The 16,136-nt window shown below is 35.6% G+C and overlaps 1 protein-coding gene across 3 annotated transcripts in view; it reads right to left on the bottom strand.

Annotated features, from left to right (window-relative positions):
* Positions 1-16,136, bottom strand: part of MRPL1 (mitochondrial ribosomal protein L1) — a 104,184-nt gene that overhangs the window by 37,144 nt on the left and 50,904 nt on the right. For all 3 annotated transcript variants that reach the window (XM_002814905.5, XM_009240123.4, XM_054554101.2), the window contains one exon: positions 12,870-12,976. In XM_002814905.5, the coding sequence (XP_002814951.2) occupies positions 12,870-12,976 (107 nt within the window). The remainder of the gene's footprint in view (positions 1-12,869; positions 12,977-16,136) is intronic.

Below are 16,136 nucleotides of genomic sequence, written 5' to 3'. Positions count from 1 at the left end.
GGCTTTTCTATTCAAATAAAAGCAAGTTAAGATTGCTATTATGTAAAGATATTCAGGAATGTATTGTCAGTAAAATATGTAATTCTATGTCCTCCTGTATCAACGTAGTTTCCTTTGTGTATTTAATACTTTTCTCAGAACTTTTTGAGCATGTTTTTCTTCAAAGATATTTTAGCCTTTTCTAACACCCAGAAGAAATACCTCTTGTTCCTATAAAAGCTCAATCCCCTTTTTTTCTCAGAGCCTTTGTACTTGCTGCCTCCTGTCTCAAGAATACTTTTCTCTCAGATATCTTCATAACTTTTTCTCTTATTTCATTCAGTCTCTATTCAAATGTTACCTCCAATTTAGAGAGGCAGGCCTTCTCTGACCAACCTTTCTATAATAGCCACACATACACACACTCCACCATCATAAGTACATATATATTTATTTGTATATTATCTATACCCCAACTAGAAAGTGATCTAATTGAGGGCAAGAACTTCTGGACAACAATATATCCCCATAGTTAGGAACAGTTTTTGCCACTCGGCAGGCATTCAGAATGTGTGTACATGTGTACTTTGTCATAGAAAATAGTAAGAAAGGGACAGAGAGTATTAAAGGAGGTGCCAGCACATGTAGAACCATTGAAAAGTTTTTTAACTTTTACTAGATTTGGTGTGATATGCTGAAGTACTAAATCAAGGAATGAATGGGGCTCATGCCTGTAATCCTAACACTTTGCGAGGCGACTGTGGGCAGATCACTCGAAGCCAGGAGACTAGCATGGCCAACAGGAGACTAGCATGGCCAACCTGGTGAAACCCCATCTCTACTAAAAATACAAAAAATTAGTTGGATGTGGTGCCAGGCGCCTGTAATCCCCACCTACTCGGGAGGCTGAGACACAAGAATCAGTTGAAACCAGGAGGTGAAGGTTGCAGTGAGTCAAGTTCGTGCCACTTGCACTCCATTGTGGGGGCCAGAGTAAGTAAGACACTGTCTCACAAAAAAAAGGATGAATGGAAGGCAGAAGGGTACTATAGAGGGAATAAAAGCAAAATAACCCTTCTTCCTTTAGAAGAAGAAAAGAATTTGTTCTGGACATAAAAGTATGTGCTAATTAGCAGAAGCCAGACTTCCTGTGTTTGTATTTGAACTTTTGCCACTCAAGAATCAAACCTCAGGTGATCCCACATGCAGGTTCCTATAGTCTCTCTGCTCAGCAGTTTTCCCTTTTTTGGGAAAGAGCTTACTAGAGCTACGGCTGTATGAAGCAACAGATCTCAAGACAATGTGTGATGTTTCATTTCCTTACTTTCTTACCAGAAATGTTATGAATATGGATTAATTTCTCTTTAGATTTTCTTTTGAAAAATGCTATGAACTCAAGGAGTCTCCAATGTTCTAAGATAAAACATCAAAATTCCTTATTTTATGACTTGTCAAAAAATATTATAGTAAGTCATTTTAAAAAGCTTCATTTGTATATACATGTACACTTGAAAGGAATTACTTTGAAATGAAAAAAAGCAGAAGTTGATTGAAAATATAGCAATCTTTAACTAAACATACTTTTGAAGACCAAACATGTTTTATAAAATGTGGCAAATTCTACCAAGTTCCTACAATGATAGCAAAGCACTTATAAAGACACCAAAATTATTCTTAAAAAGATAAAAAACTAAGTCACTTTCATAGTACATTGTACTTCTTTAAAGTTCCAGTGTGCATTACCTATGCAAATCTGTTTTTATTTCCAACTTCTACCTAACTTTATTAATCCCCAAAGATTTTTTAGTTAGAATTGACTGTAAAATCTAAAACCTATGAAAACTACAGTAAGTGCTTCTATATTTATGAAACTTTACCCAACTGGATTCAGCCATAAAAGTCTGCTAATTGTAAAAAATGATGAGTTCACGTCCTTTGTAGGGACATGGATGAAATTGGAAATCATCATTCTCAGTAAACTATCGCAAGAACAAAAAACCAAACACCGCATATTCTCACTCATAGGTGGGAATTGAACAATGAGAACACATGGACACAGGAAGGGGAACATCACACTCTGGGGACTGTTGTGGGGTGGGGGGAGGGGGGAGGGATAGCATTGGGAGATATACCTAATGCTAGATGACGAGTTGGTGGGTGCAGCGCACCAGCATGGCACATGTATACATATGTAACTTACCTGCACATTGCACACATGTACCATAAAACCTAAAGTATAATAATAATAATAATAATAATAATAAAATAAAAAAATAAAAAAATAAAAAATAAAAAATAAAAAAAAAAAGAAAAAGAAAAAAAAAAAAGTCTGCTAATTGCTACTAGAAAACACACACACATATATATATATATAACATGGATCTGATTTTACAGGTTCTTGAATATATGTATTTTATAGGTTCTTGAATATATATATTTTATAGGTTCTTGAATATATATAATAGGTCATGAGAGTTATGTAATTTATTATGGTATTAAATGTTATGAAAGGCTAAAAAAAGCAAATAAACACATTTTAAATTTTTCCTTAAACTATAGCCATGCCCTATTTTGTTGATAAATACTTCTTACGACAAGTCCTAATATACCGTATTTTACAGCTCAAGTAATTTTTTCCTAGTGGAAAGTTCCATTCTTTGATTACCACTCTCAGCAAATGAAAGAAACCTCAACTACAATGCAATCACATTTCTTTGTTTTTGAGATATGTGAGGTAGTCAATACTAACAAAAGTGAAAGGAAAGAACATTTTAGTTTTTGACAAACAGAAAGTTATTATACATACCTCTGTAAAATGGGATAGTCAACATTTATAGAAAATTAGAAAGAACTTTTATCTTATAATGAAGAACAAGTGAAGAAAACCCGGCAACAATGTAAGTGGCCTTCGATTACACTTAGAAGTGTTCTGAAGAAGCAGGCTGAAGGCCAAGTATTTTAAATCATGTAAGAAATCCATCAGTGAAAAAAAAACAAAGCAAGTTCTGAGAGCCTCACAGCTAATATAAAATGGATTTGTGGTATGTTATAAAATACTAACAGTCGCCCTTTGAAAATTACTTCAAAGTCTCTATTCTGACAGGTTAATGCTACAATATTTGGCCACGTTTTAACTTTCTTGAGTAATATAAAACTATACACCTGCCTAAATATTTTTATAATAAATAGAGGACAAGACAGTTAATTCTGTCATTTTGTGAAATTCCAACAATTAATTCCAGCTATATTACTCCACTTTTAAAAGTTTAGTGCCTCACTGGTTAAATTTTGTAGACAAAAACTTTCCCACTGATTCACTATATAATTTGAAATGTTGTTTTAATAATTTCTAATTGATCTTAAATTAGAAAATTTTGTTTATTCATACATATATATATATTCATCCAACAATTATTCATTGAGTACCTGCTATATGTCAGGCACTCTTCTAGGAGTTGGGGATATAACAAAAAAAAAAAAAAATTCTTGCCTTCTATTTTCTTATTCCTTTAAGTTTCCTGGTTCTTCCTCAGCTATGGTAAAACCTTAATTTCTCCCCAAATCTCTCCCCTCTTCTTTTAATAAGGTTTAGCCAGGTATATGATCACATGATCACCCACCTAGATGCTACAAAACACAGACCTTGAGCTAAGCCATATGACTAAGCTCTGGACCATGGGATGGGGCAAAAGTGATGAGGGCAATAGCTCACATGCTTGTAAGAAACTGCTTATTCTGTATCTCCTCTTGCCTCTTTCACACAGGCTACAATTCAGACATAGTAGTCAGCAAGCTTCAACCACATAGAAAAGAAAACCCTAGAAGACTGCAACAACAAAAAAGAGGTGGGGTGGAAACCTTGATCCCTGGATAATCCTGTGGAGCAAAGAAGCCCTGAGCTGAAAACCAATTTAAACTTAGGAGAAAATTAACTTTCTATCAAAGTTAAATCACTGTTATTTGGTTTCTTTAAAACAGTTGAATCAATAATGTGTGGTCCATTGATCATCATGCATGTTATTTTGAAATACGAATGACCCTTTATCTACCTGGTATATATTTTCAAACTCCTCCTAGAACCCACCCTTGACCTACTTGTTCCATTGCTACTCCAAACAATCATTGCTACTTTTCTGTAACTTCTATATCATGTATATATATAAACACATACTTTTTTTTTTTTTTTTTGAGATGAAGTCTCGCTCTGTTGCCCAGGCTGGAGTGCAGTGGCGCATCTCGGCTCACTGCAACCTCTGCCTCCCAGGTTAAAGCAATTCTCCTGCCTCAGCCTCCCAGGTAGCTCGGACTACAGGCATGCACCACCATGCCTGGCTAATTTTTGTATTTTTAGTAGAGAAGGGATTTCACCTTGTTGGCCAGGCTGGTTTCAAACTCCTGACCTCAGGTGATCTGCCCACCTCAGCTTCCGAAAGTGCTGGGATCACAGGTGTGAGCCACTGCACCCGGCCCAATATACACATTTCTATTATTATACTCACCACATTTTCCTGTACTTTATTTACATATCTATCTCACCTACGAGAAGTATTTTTCTTGAGAAAAAAAGGTCATAATCTTTTTGTATCACCAGCATTGTGTCTGGATCAGAGCCAGGATTTTTACATATTTGTTAAAGAGAACTTACACATTAAGTTGGTTGTTTTCTGGTTTTTTTATGGTTAGATTCTAAATGAGCTAATGATAATTTTACCCGATCAGAGAATAAAGCTTAAGAAAAGTAAAAAAATAAGGATAATTTTTTAAATACATAGGATAGATTAAAAATCCCTACTGTATCATGGGTCAGAAAAACCGGTCCCCTTTTCTTCTGGGTAGAAAAGGCTTTCTTTTCAGTAGTTAGCACATGCCAGGCAATCTCAGTGTTTGTGAACACTTCAATTTTACAAGCAACTTTCAATGATCATGACTCTTGTCAATTTTATTCACCAGGCACTTGTAAACAGAGCAGGTGATGGTAGGGGTGAGTCAGAAAGGGTCTATGGTAAAAGGAGTCAATAGGAGACTGCATACACAAAAAAGAGAGTTGTGGAGAATAAGAGTGGGGCTAGGAATATGAAAGTAAAGGAAATAAGAATGGTGGACAGATGAGGAAATTCAGAATCTTAAGGAGTAAAAGAGAATAACACTGTAACCAAAGAAAACAACGATAATGTTTACACTGAAATTTTTAAGCTGTTAAAAGTACACATGCGCTCATACTCATACCTATAATATATCAACTTTCAAACTGACAAAATGTTTAAGTGTGATAATACCCAATGCTGGTGAGGGTCTAAAGATACAAGTACTTTAACACACTGTTGGATAATGATAAATTAGTATAAACATTTTAGAAAGTACTTCGGGAATTCATATAATAAAATTTTCAACATATACCCTATTTCTATAAATTTACCTTATGGATATACTTGGAGAATTTTGGCAATATTTCTTTGTGAAATTTTCATTAAGTATCATTTGCAATAGCAAAAATCGGGACACAAACTAAAGGCCCATCAATAAGGAACTGATTATGGTATATGATAGAATACAACTCTACGCAGGCCTTAAAAAGAATGTGGCAGATCTCTTTGCATCTTTGATGGCATTCATACTATATATTTGAAGACATCCATGCTACACTTTTATCCACAGAAAAGAAAGCTACAGAATAGTATGTGTGGCATAATATAATTAAATGAATTTTATAAGGGTGCCTAGGTTTATGCCTTAATATTTCTGGAAGAACAAAAATAAAACTGTAAATAGAAATTCCACAAGAAAACAATTGCAGGGAAAGGGGCTCTGGTGTTTCTTTATATGCATTTGTAAATTACTTTAACTTAACCATGTACATATATTAATTAAAAGTTTTTTAAGTTCCACAAGAAAACTATTGCAGGGAAAGGGGTTCTAGTGTTTCTTTATATGCTTTTGTGAATTATTTGAATTTAACCATGTATGTACATTAATTTGAAATTTTTTAAATGTCAAAAGTTATCTGGATAGCAGAATTATGACTATATTATTTTCTGTATAGCAAACTCAGATAAATCCTTTTAAAATTATTTAATTACTATCTGAAATTAAACTGCTATTTAGAATATAAACATTGGCCAGGTACATATGTCTCAAATTCATTTTTTGAGAATCTGCCTTAGTTTCATTTCTATGTCATGGAAAGAGGCATTGGGGGAAAAAGATTGAAGAAATGTACTTTTTCTCCTCTGTAGCTCTTTATTTTCAGTTTTATGCTCTAAGACTTCCCCTTTTATCTGATCTCTTGGCAGCTTGCTTTTATCCCAACCAATTATGCTTCATGCTATGAGAGAAAATAAATGGTGTCTATGTGATAGCAATACAACTGATTAAAAAATAACATATTCCAAAAACTTGTTCTGTCTTCATGATGTTCAACATATCATCTTATGACATTTTCACTGATATGAGCATTTGATTTGATAGCATAAGACATAACCAATTTCATGACTATGTAAGTTACAAGTACAAATGGTAGGAAATATTAAGAACAAAACTAAGGCCAGGGGCAGTGGCTTGTGCCTGTAATCCCATAACTTTGCAAGGCTGAGGTGGGCAGATCACTTGGGCCCAGGAGTTCGAGACCAGCCTAGGCAACATGGCAAAACCCCATCTCTACAAAAAATACAAAAATTAGCTGGGCATGGTGGCACACACCTGTAGTCCCAGCTACTGGGTTAAGGAGCTGAGATGGGAGGATCACTTGAGCCTGTCAGGGAGCTGAGATCAAGCCACTGTACTCCAGCTTGGGTGATACACTAAGACCCTGTCTAAAAAACAAGCAAAGAGAAGCGAAAAAAACTAATTTACCAGCAAGTACTGCTGACAAATGTTAGATACTGGCTGACTATAAGAGCATTAGTATACACAGTTTGGATATACAAAGGCATTAGTGGCTGAGTTCTAATATCCAAGATACTAATCCTCAAGTTAAATAATTAAGAAAGATCATTCGACTGATTACATTTAGCACATTGATACAGAAGGAAAACTATAAACTACTCAAGATCAATTCCGTATTACATCAATACTAGAAATGGATCTTGAAATGCAGAATCGTAACACAGAACATCAAGATGTTTTAACTACAGTGAGAGTCTCTCCTGTACAGGTAAGTAGACACACAAAACTAATCCATTTCACTCTCCCAAAAAACATCTTTCTAGATCAGAAGTCAGCAAATCAAGAGCCAGATAGTGAATTATTTAGGCTTTGCAGGCCATATCCAGTCTCTGTAGCTATCCTTTATTTTTTACAACCTTTAAAACTGTAAAGACCATTGTTAGCTCACAGGCTATACAAAAACAGGCCACAGCCACAACCAGATTTGGCCCCTGGTTGTCATTTATTGACCCCTGTTCTAGATATCTTCCTTTTATCCAGAATAAGGACGCTTAATAGGCATGTGATACCGTCAGTGCCCTTTTATCTGCTGCACTCATTCTGTATCAATTTGTCATAACATATTGGCTACAAACAAACGCACACACACACACAAATACCACATCTTCAATATTTTCAACTGCATAATAAGAATAATTTCACTCAAGGAAACCTCATTAAATTGCTGTAAAATCATTTCTAAATTTTTAACTATAAGATAATTCTAATAATAAAATTTATGGAACAATTATTTTGCATAATACAATGGTACAGTTTTTTACTACTTTGTAAAAGTAAAACCTTGTTTTACTTTTGTAAAACTTGACATACTGCACATTTTTAATTAATGTTATTGAGGCATACTTTGCATATATTATTTACCATTGTCTGATGTAAGATTCAATGTTTCTTAGGAAGTTGATCGAGTTGTGCAACCATCACCATAAATCAGTTTGAAAACATTATCACCCCAATACGACCATGCACACTTAGCATTAATACCTGTTTCCTCCCACCCCTCCTATGCAACTACTAATCTACTTTTTGTCTTTATACTTTTGCTTTTTCTGAATATTTCATATAAATGGTATCATACAGCAAGTGGTTTCTGTGTCTGGCTTCTTTCCCTGAGCATAATATTCTTGAGGTTTATCCATGTTGTAACATGTATCCTTAGTTTATTCTTTTTTATTGCTACATAGTATTCCATTGGATATCCTCCACATTCTTAATGCGTACAATTCACTAAGCTTTGACTTACGTATACACACATGTAACAATCACCAGTCAGAATAACATAACAATCACTTCCAAAATTTACTGTGTGCCTTTGTAATTCTTCCTTCCTGCCCCTCTTCACCCACCTCTGGCCCCAAGGCAACCACTGGTCTGCTTTCTGTCATCATACATTAGTTTGCAATTGCCAGAATTTTATACAAAAAGAATCATACAGGATGTGCTCCCTTTTTTCTAACTTCTTTCAATCAGCAAAATTATTTTGAAATCCATCAATATTGTAGAATGTATCAACTTTATTTTTTTTTATTACTGAAGAATATTTTTTTATATTCACCTGCAGTGAACATTTGGAAATTTTCCAGTTTGGGGCTATCACAAATAAATCTGATATGAACCCTTGCTTACAAGTCTTTGTATGGACACATGTTTTCATTTCTCCTGAGTAAAGTATCTAAAAGTGGAATGGCAGGATCATATAGTAGGTGCATGTTCAACTTTAAGAAACTGCCAAATTGTTTGCCAAAGAGGTTGCATCATTTAACATACCCACAAACGCTGTAAGAGTGCTCAAGTCCCACCGCATCCTTACAGCAGTTGGTATGGCCAGTCTTTTTAACTTTATTCATTCCAAATAGATGTGTGTTATCCCATTGTGGTTTTAATTTACATTTCCTAACGACTAAAGATGCTGAGCATCTTTCCATGTGTTTGTCATCTATATCTCCATAGTGAGGTGTGTTCATATCTTTTCTGATTTTTAAAATTGGGTAGTTTTATTATTGAGTTTTTGACAGTTCTTTATATATTCTGAATTTACCAGACACATGATTTTCAAATATTTTTCCCAGTCTGTAATTTGTCTTTTCATTCTCTTAACAGTGTCTTTTAAAGAGTAGAAGCTTTTAATTTTTATAGGGTGATTTATCAATTTCTTCTTTTATGGATCATGCTTTTCATGTCTTATCTAAGAAACATTCCCTAACCCAACTTTTTCTTCTCAAGAGTTTTATCATTTTAGGCTTTACATTTAGGTCTTTGATTCATTTTTACTTAATTATTATACATGTCTTGAAGTATTGGTTGAATTTCATTTTATGACATAGATATCCAACTGTTCCAGTACTGTTTGTTGAAAGAACTATCCTTTCTCCAGAAAAAATGCCATTGTACCTCGTGGAAAATCAGTTGTCCACATATGCATGTTTTGTCTTTCTTTCTGGACTCTCTATTCTATTCCATTAACTGTTTTCTTTTGATGTCAATACCACATTGTCTTAATTACTGCAGCTTTATAAATCTTGAAATCAGGTAGACTTCCAACTTTGTTCTTTTTCAAAAAAGTTGTCTTAGCTATTCTAGATACTTTGCATTTTTCTATGAATTTTAGAATCAGTTAGTCAATTTCTACAAAACTGTTGACTGGTACTTTGACTGAGAATGCTATGAATCTATAGATTACCTTGGGGAAAATTGATATTTTTAACAATATTGAGTCTACTGATCCATAAACAAGATATATAGTCACCACTTATTTAGATTTTTTATTTTTCTTAACCATGTTTTAAAGTTTTCAGTGTATGGATCTTCCACATCTTTGTCAGATTTACCCCTGAGTATTTAATATATTTGCTATTACTACAAATGGCATTTGTTGCTTTTTCATTTCAATTTCTAATTGTTCCTTGCTGTTATACAGAAACATTTTTGTACATTGAGCTTCTACCTTCAACCTTAGTTAACTCACTTCGTTGTTCTAGTAGCTAGAACATGTAATCTGTGAATAATGACAGTTTCACTTCTTCCTTTCTAATCTAGTTGACTTTTTATTTCTGTTTCTTGCCTGATTGCGCTGACTAGAAGCCCCAGATCAATGTTGAAAAGCAGCAGCAGTGAGAGGGATGTCCTTGTCTTGTTCCTGATCTTAGGAGAAATGCAACATTCAGTGTTTCACCACTAAATATGATGTCAGCTTTGACTTTTCTTAGACATTCTTTTCAGGTTAAGGACATGGACTTCTATTCCTAGTTTGCTGAGACTTTTTAATCAGAAACAGATGTTGGATTCTGTCAAATGCTTTCTCTGCATCCACTGAGATGCTCATATGGCTTTTGCTTTTTACTTTCTTAATATGGTGAACTGTAATGATTAATTGTTGAATGTTAAACTAACCTTGCATTCCTAGAATAAACCCTACTTGAACATGATATGTTACCCTTTTTATATATTGCTGGATTCTATTTGCTAAAATTTAGTTTACAATTGTTACATCTATGTTCATGAATGATACTGCATTGTGGTTTTCTTTGTCTGGTTTTGGTATCAAATAATGCTGATTGTTTTAGCTAGGAGGATAAATTAGGTCCCTGTTACTCCCCCTTAGCCAGAAGTACTCTGCTAAATGCTTATTATGTTATTATCTCATCTATTCCTTCCTAGCTTAGAAGGTACATATTATTACCATCATTTTATATACAGGAGAAATGGGAAATGGGGAAAAACTGAGGCTCAGAGAGCAAGGGGGTACAGCTCTTTCTAGCTGGAACAAGGGTTTGAATCAAGACAATAGGAATCTAAAACCCACTCTCAACATCCTACTATACTGCAATACTAAGTGTTCAAAAAAAACTCTTTAAACCCACAATTTCTTTTTCATTAAGAAATTATACCTCCAAAAGATCCAAGTAGTCTGATCTACTACTTAGTGATCTACTACTTAGTGATTAAGACATAGGTCTTAATCACTATGGTATTTGTTGAAAAAAATGAATGCGATGTCATGGTTTCTTATATTCTGAGTCAGGATCTACACAAACTATTAACTACTGAATATACTGAAAACATTACTTAAGACAGATTTAATCCAGCTAAAAACAGCCTTACAAGGATATTCCACAGTCCCAAAAGGCCAACCAAAACAATAACAATAGATGTTACCATTTTAAAATTTTATGTAATCTTCAAAACCACATAGCGAAATAAGTACTATTATACATATTTTATAGATAAAGAAATTTGAGACACAACAACATTAAGAAACTTGCTTAAAGTCTGCCATCTCTGAAGTAGCTGAAAAGGTATTCAAACTCAAGTCTCTACAACTTCAGAATAGATTCTTAAAATTTGTATTTTATGTTTCATTTGTTTGGTTTTTCAATTACAATGTTGTCAACCCTAAGAAACAAGAAGTGCTGCCAAAGGCCTTTTGGGGAACAAGGAAATTCCAACATTAGACTGGGGCAGAGCTCAGTGCCAAATAAATTGGAGCTGAGCTTTGATGATAATGATGGCAAGCTGGGGTTTCCCCAACTAGATTAAATCTGCTTTGCTCCATTTCTAAAGCAAGTTTTTTTGTTTTTTGACCACAAAACTAGCTGAGAAGGCTAGCATGGTGGCATACATCTGTAGTCCCATCTACCCAGAAGGCTAAGGGAGGATTATTTCAGCATAGGAGTTTGAGGCCAGCCTGGGCAACATAGCACCCTGCTTTTTCTTTACTTTCTGGTTTGTTTTGTTTTGTTTGAGACAGGGTCTCACTCTGCAACTTTGGTGATCCCACGGATCGCCTCAGCCTCCCAAGTAGCTGGACTACAGGTGCATGCCACCACACTCAACTAATTTTTTTGTATTTTTTATAGAGACGGGGTTTCACCGCGTTGCGTAGGCTGTCACTCAGCTTTTTCTATATTTCTGATGACCTGCAGTGGGCACAGCTCAATGAGCTTGGACTACTAGCTATAATGCAGAATTCCCCTTAAGAGTAAGATGGGAAGGCAAAGAGAAAGAATAATAGCTATTCAAATAATTCCAGTCATGATGCAAGATGGTATAGGGATAAAGAGCCTGGACTCGAGGAAATTGCCAAAGTTCAAATGCTTATTCTGCCTCATGGTAGCTGTGAGACCTTGGAAAAGTTATTTAACTTCTCTGGGCTTGCATACCTTCATCTATAAGACAGGGGTGATCATTTTACCTCTCATATGGCTAACAATTAAAAGACAGAATATACAAAAATTGTTTAGAATAGCACCTGACACTTGGTAGGTCCTGTTTAAATTTTGCTATCAATTTGTCAATTACTGTTATTCCTATAGTAAATGAACAAGAAAAAAATTACATATGTTGAATAGGCACTTTAGAGATTCTTTAGTATAAATAACTTTAATGTTTGTAATGACAATATATTTTAAAACACAGTCCTAGAAATGTGGCATATCTATATTAGTGTCCTAAAAATGGCTTTGGAAACTGACTTCCAGCATCTTCTAAAAGCAGGCAAACAATTTTAAAAACATTAGCAGAGAAAATTGGACATAATTCATTAAAATAAAGCAAATTACTTAATTCCACTAAAGTAGTATTGAACACCTACTATGTGCTCAGCATTATGCAATCTTGATTAGGGGGACATACAAAATCTAAACCCTATTCTCAATAAGCTTAAAATATAATACATAAATACAAAAGTGTATACATAAAACAAATAAGGCAAAGTACAAGTAAATGTGAGAGTAGCACATAACTCTGAAAGAAATTCTCAAGTATCATTAAAATTTATGAGTTTAATTTATAGAATAAAAAAAGTATCTATGTGTATGTTTAATGCCATTCTTAATGCTAGTGCCAAGAACAAGTTCAAATGACTGGTATTTTATAATATTATAAATTATTAAAGAATTACTTGAACAACAAAAAAAAAAGAGGACTATTTGATAATTTTCATTGTAACTTACTGTTGCTATTTTGGTCTGGAGAAAGTTCTCCCTTTCTTCATCTACCTTAATTTCATGTCCATTTTTAAATAATTCAAGCATTTTGGGGATGTCACGGCCAATGGAATCTAGTTAGAAAAAGTAAAATCCACAATTATCACTCCAAATACGTAGTAAAAATTACTGAATAAAAGAAACACGTATCTCATGTAAAGACATAGCAAATAAACTGTGGCAGATAAACTTTAGTTCCAAAGAGCTGTTTCCTGGTGTTCACATTCGTTGAGTGTGAATGAAACTTGCAACTTACTTCAAACCAAGAGACAGAATAATCATGTGTACATAATTACATTACATAAAGCTATAATGCCTGTCTTGGAGAAGACTATCTTCCTTACTGGCTTTGAAGAAACAAGCTGCAATGCTGTGAGCTGCCATATGGAGAGGGCCACAGGGCAATAAGCTGAGAGCAGTCTCAAGCTAACAGCCAGCAAGAAACTGAAGCCCTGTGTCCAGCAGCCTACAGGAACTGAATTCTGCCAACTGTGTAAGTCTGCAAGCAGATCCATCGCCCATTGAGTCTAAGATGAAACCACCTCTCTGGCCAACACCTTGAGTGGAGCTTTGTGAGACCCTTAAGCAGAGAACCCAACTCCGCTACACAAACATTCCTGACACACAGAAATGGTGAGATAATAAATGTGTGTTGTTTCAAGCAACTGTTTGTGGTAATATTGTTGCACCATTATGGATAACTAATACATAAGTATATGCAATAATAATATACAGCATACATTAAAAACACAGATGACATATTAAAATAAAATCTGTAAAATAATCTATGGCAAAAGATAACACTGGCCAGGCATGGTGGCTCACGCCTGTAATCCCAGCACTTTGGAAGGCCGAGGCAGGCAGATCACCTGAGGTCAGGAGTTCAAGACCAGCCTGGCCAACATGGTGAAACCCTGTTTCTACTAAAAATACAAAAATTAGCTGGGTGTGGTGGTGCACACCTGTAATCCCAGCTACTTGGGAGGCTGAGGCAGGAGAATTGCTTGAACTCGGGAGGAAGAGGTTGCAGTGAGCTGAGATTGTGTCACTGCACTCCAGCCTGGGCGGCAGAGTGAGACTCTGTCAAAAAAAAAAAACAAAACAATACGGTCTTGAAATCTTTTAAGAACCTTTTACCTACCATAAAGAAGTGAAGAAAAAAAAAAAACTAAACTAAAAAGCAGAAACATTTAGCAGTGGAAACAATATCATAGTGAATGATACAGTGTAGAGGTAGCTCATTATTACACAAATGGTTATAGAAACTGGCATGAGTTTCTATAGTCGGGCATGGTGGCAGGCACCTGTAATCCCAGCTACTCAGGAGGCTGAGACAGGAGAATCACTTGAACCTGGGAGGCAGAGGTTGTAGTGAGCCGAGACTGAGCCACTGCACTCCAGCCTGGCAGCCTGGGCAACCGAGTGAGACTCTGTCTCAAAAAAAAAAAAAAAAAGAAAAGAAAAGAAAGAAACTGGCATGAGAGGCTGGGCATGGTGGCTCATGCCTATAATTCCAGCACTTTGGGAGGCCGAGGCAGGCAGATTACTTGAGGTTGGGAGTTCGAGATCAGCCTGGCCAACACAGCGAAACCCCGTCTCTACTAAAAATACAAAAATCAGCTGGGGTGGTGGCGCATGCCTGTAAACCCAACTACTTGGGAGGTTGAGGCAGGAGGATCACTTGAACCCAGGAGGTGGAGGCTGCAGTGAGCTGAGATCGTGCCACTGCACTGCAGCCTGGGCAACAAAGGAAGACTCCGTCAAGAAGGGGAGGGGAGGGGAGAAAGGGAGGGAGGGAGGGAGGGTGAGAGAGAGAGAGAGAGAGAGGGAGGGAGGAAGGGGGAGAGAGAGAGAGGGAGGGAGGGAGGGAGAGACAGAAAGAGGCATGAGAAAATAATTAAAAACTGAAACAATTTATTGGATTCTAATGTCACTTTGTCCTCCATTAGGTAGAGAAAGGGATGCAACTAAATATAGTAAGGAGAAAAATGGAATCAGGATAAAAATTAAGAATCTTCAAAGGGTCATACAGGAGACTACAAAATAAACTATTACTCTCCTAAGATTTAGTCATTATCATTTTAACACAAATTTAATAAATAAAAATATGGTATATTCCACTATACCATAACTTAACTTGAAAATTTAATTCCATGCACAGAAAAATGTGAATTATTTAAAGGGTAAGAAATAGAATGAAGACTGTGCCACTGAAGAGACATCACTCCCACCATGCTCAAGCAAGTCTTCCATAGATGAGTCAATGTGAGGAACTCATTACATACAGAGCACGGCATACCCTCAGCATACATTATTCCTAGGATTATCTCAGCAGTTGTTCAGTTGGCTCAGGAGCACTACAGCTATAAGTGAAAGCAACTACCCATAGGCAGTTTACAATCTAATTGGGAGATAATGGATATACAAACGAATAATTACTAAAAAATACTAAGTTTTTTCAGTATCACAGTCTGATGTAACTGAATACTAAATAATATGACAAAACTGTATACTAGTAAACAGTTAAGATGCTAATAGTGGTATACAAAAAACAGATACCTGGTTAAACCATCTATATCTCTATTTAAATTTCTTTACTTTTTTTTTTTACGTTTGTTTTCATAAGAACAGTGCCTTGTACATACTAAAAGCTCAAGAATTATTTAGTGACTGACCTAAATCTAAGCCCACAACACTGCCTGCCTTCCTGTCACTATGGGTGAACTGTCTATGCCCCTAACAAAGGCCATTCCTCTTCATTTCTGTGCTCACCCCCACTTCTACTCACCCATAAAAGGATGCTGTGCCTCCCTTCTTTCCTCTACATTGTCGATTTTCCCTGCTTCCCTAGACAATCTTCATTAGCTTACAAACTTGCTATAAAATCTTCCTTTTCAAAATAAAATAAACAAGTCTCCTATGTTGCCTTCCAATTACCACCCAACATTTCTCTTAATGTAAGTTCTCAAAAAAAAAAGCCATCTCTATTTCCTCTCCTTCTATTTTCTCTTATACCTACTTCAGTAACCTTCACATTGGCAAATCCAGTAGTCACTTCTCAGTGTTCCTCTGACTTGACCTATCAGCAGCAGTTCACAGTGTAATCTGTCCTCTTCCTACAGTATCTTGACTTGTCCTCTGAAACACGATTCTCACTGGCTATTTCATTTCATTTCAAGGGCTGAGCCACCCACCCTCACTTAGCTGCCTTCCAAAGGTTGAACTACCTCAGGG

Source organism: Pongo abelii, chromosome 3 (genome assembly GCF_028885655.2).
Source record: "Pongo abelii isolate AG06213 chromosome 3, NHGRI_mPonAbe1-v2.0_pri, whole genome shotgun sequence".
Classification (NCBI taxonomy): Eukaryota; Metazoa; Chordata; class Mammalia; order Primates; family Hominidae; genus Pongo; species Pongo abelii.
Note: the sequence above shows the minus strand (reverse complement) of the source record. Positions and strands in the feature narration are given on the sequence as shown.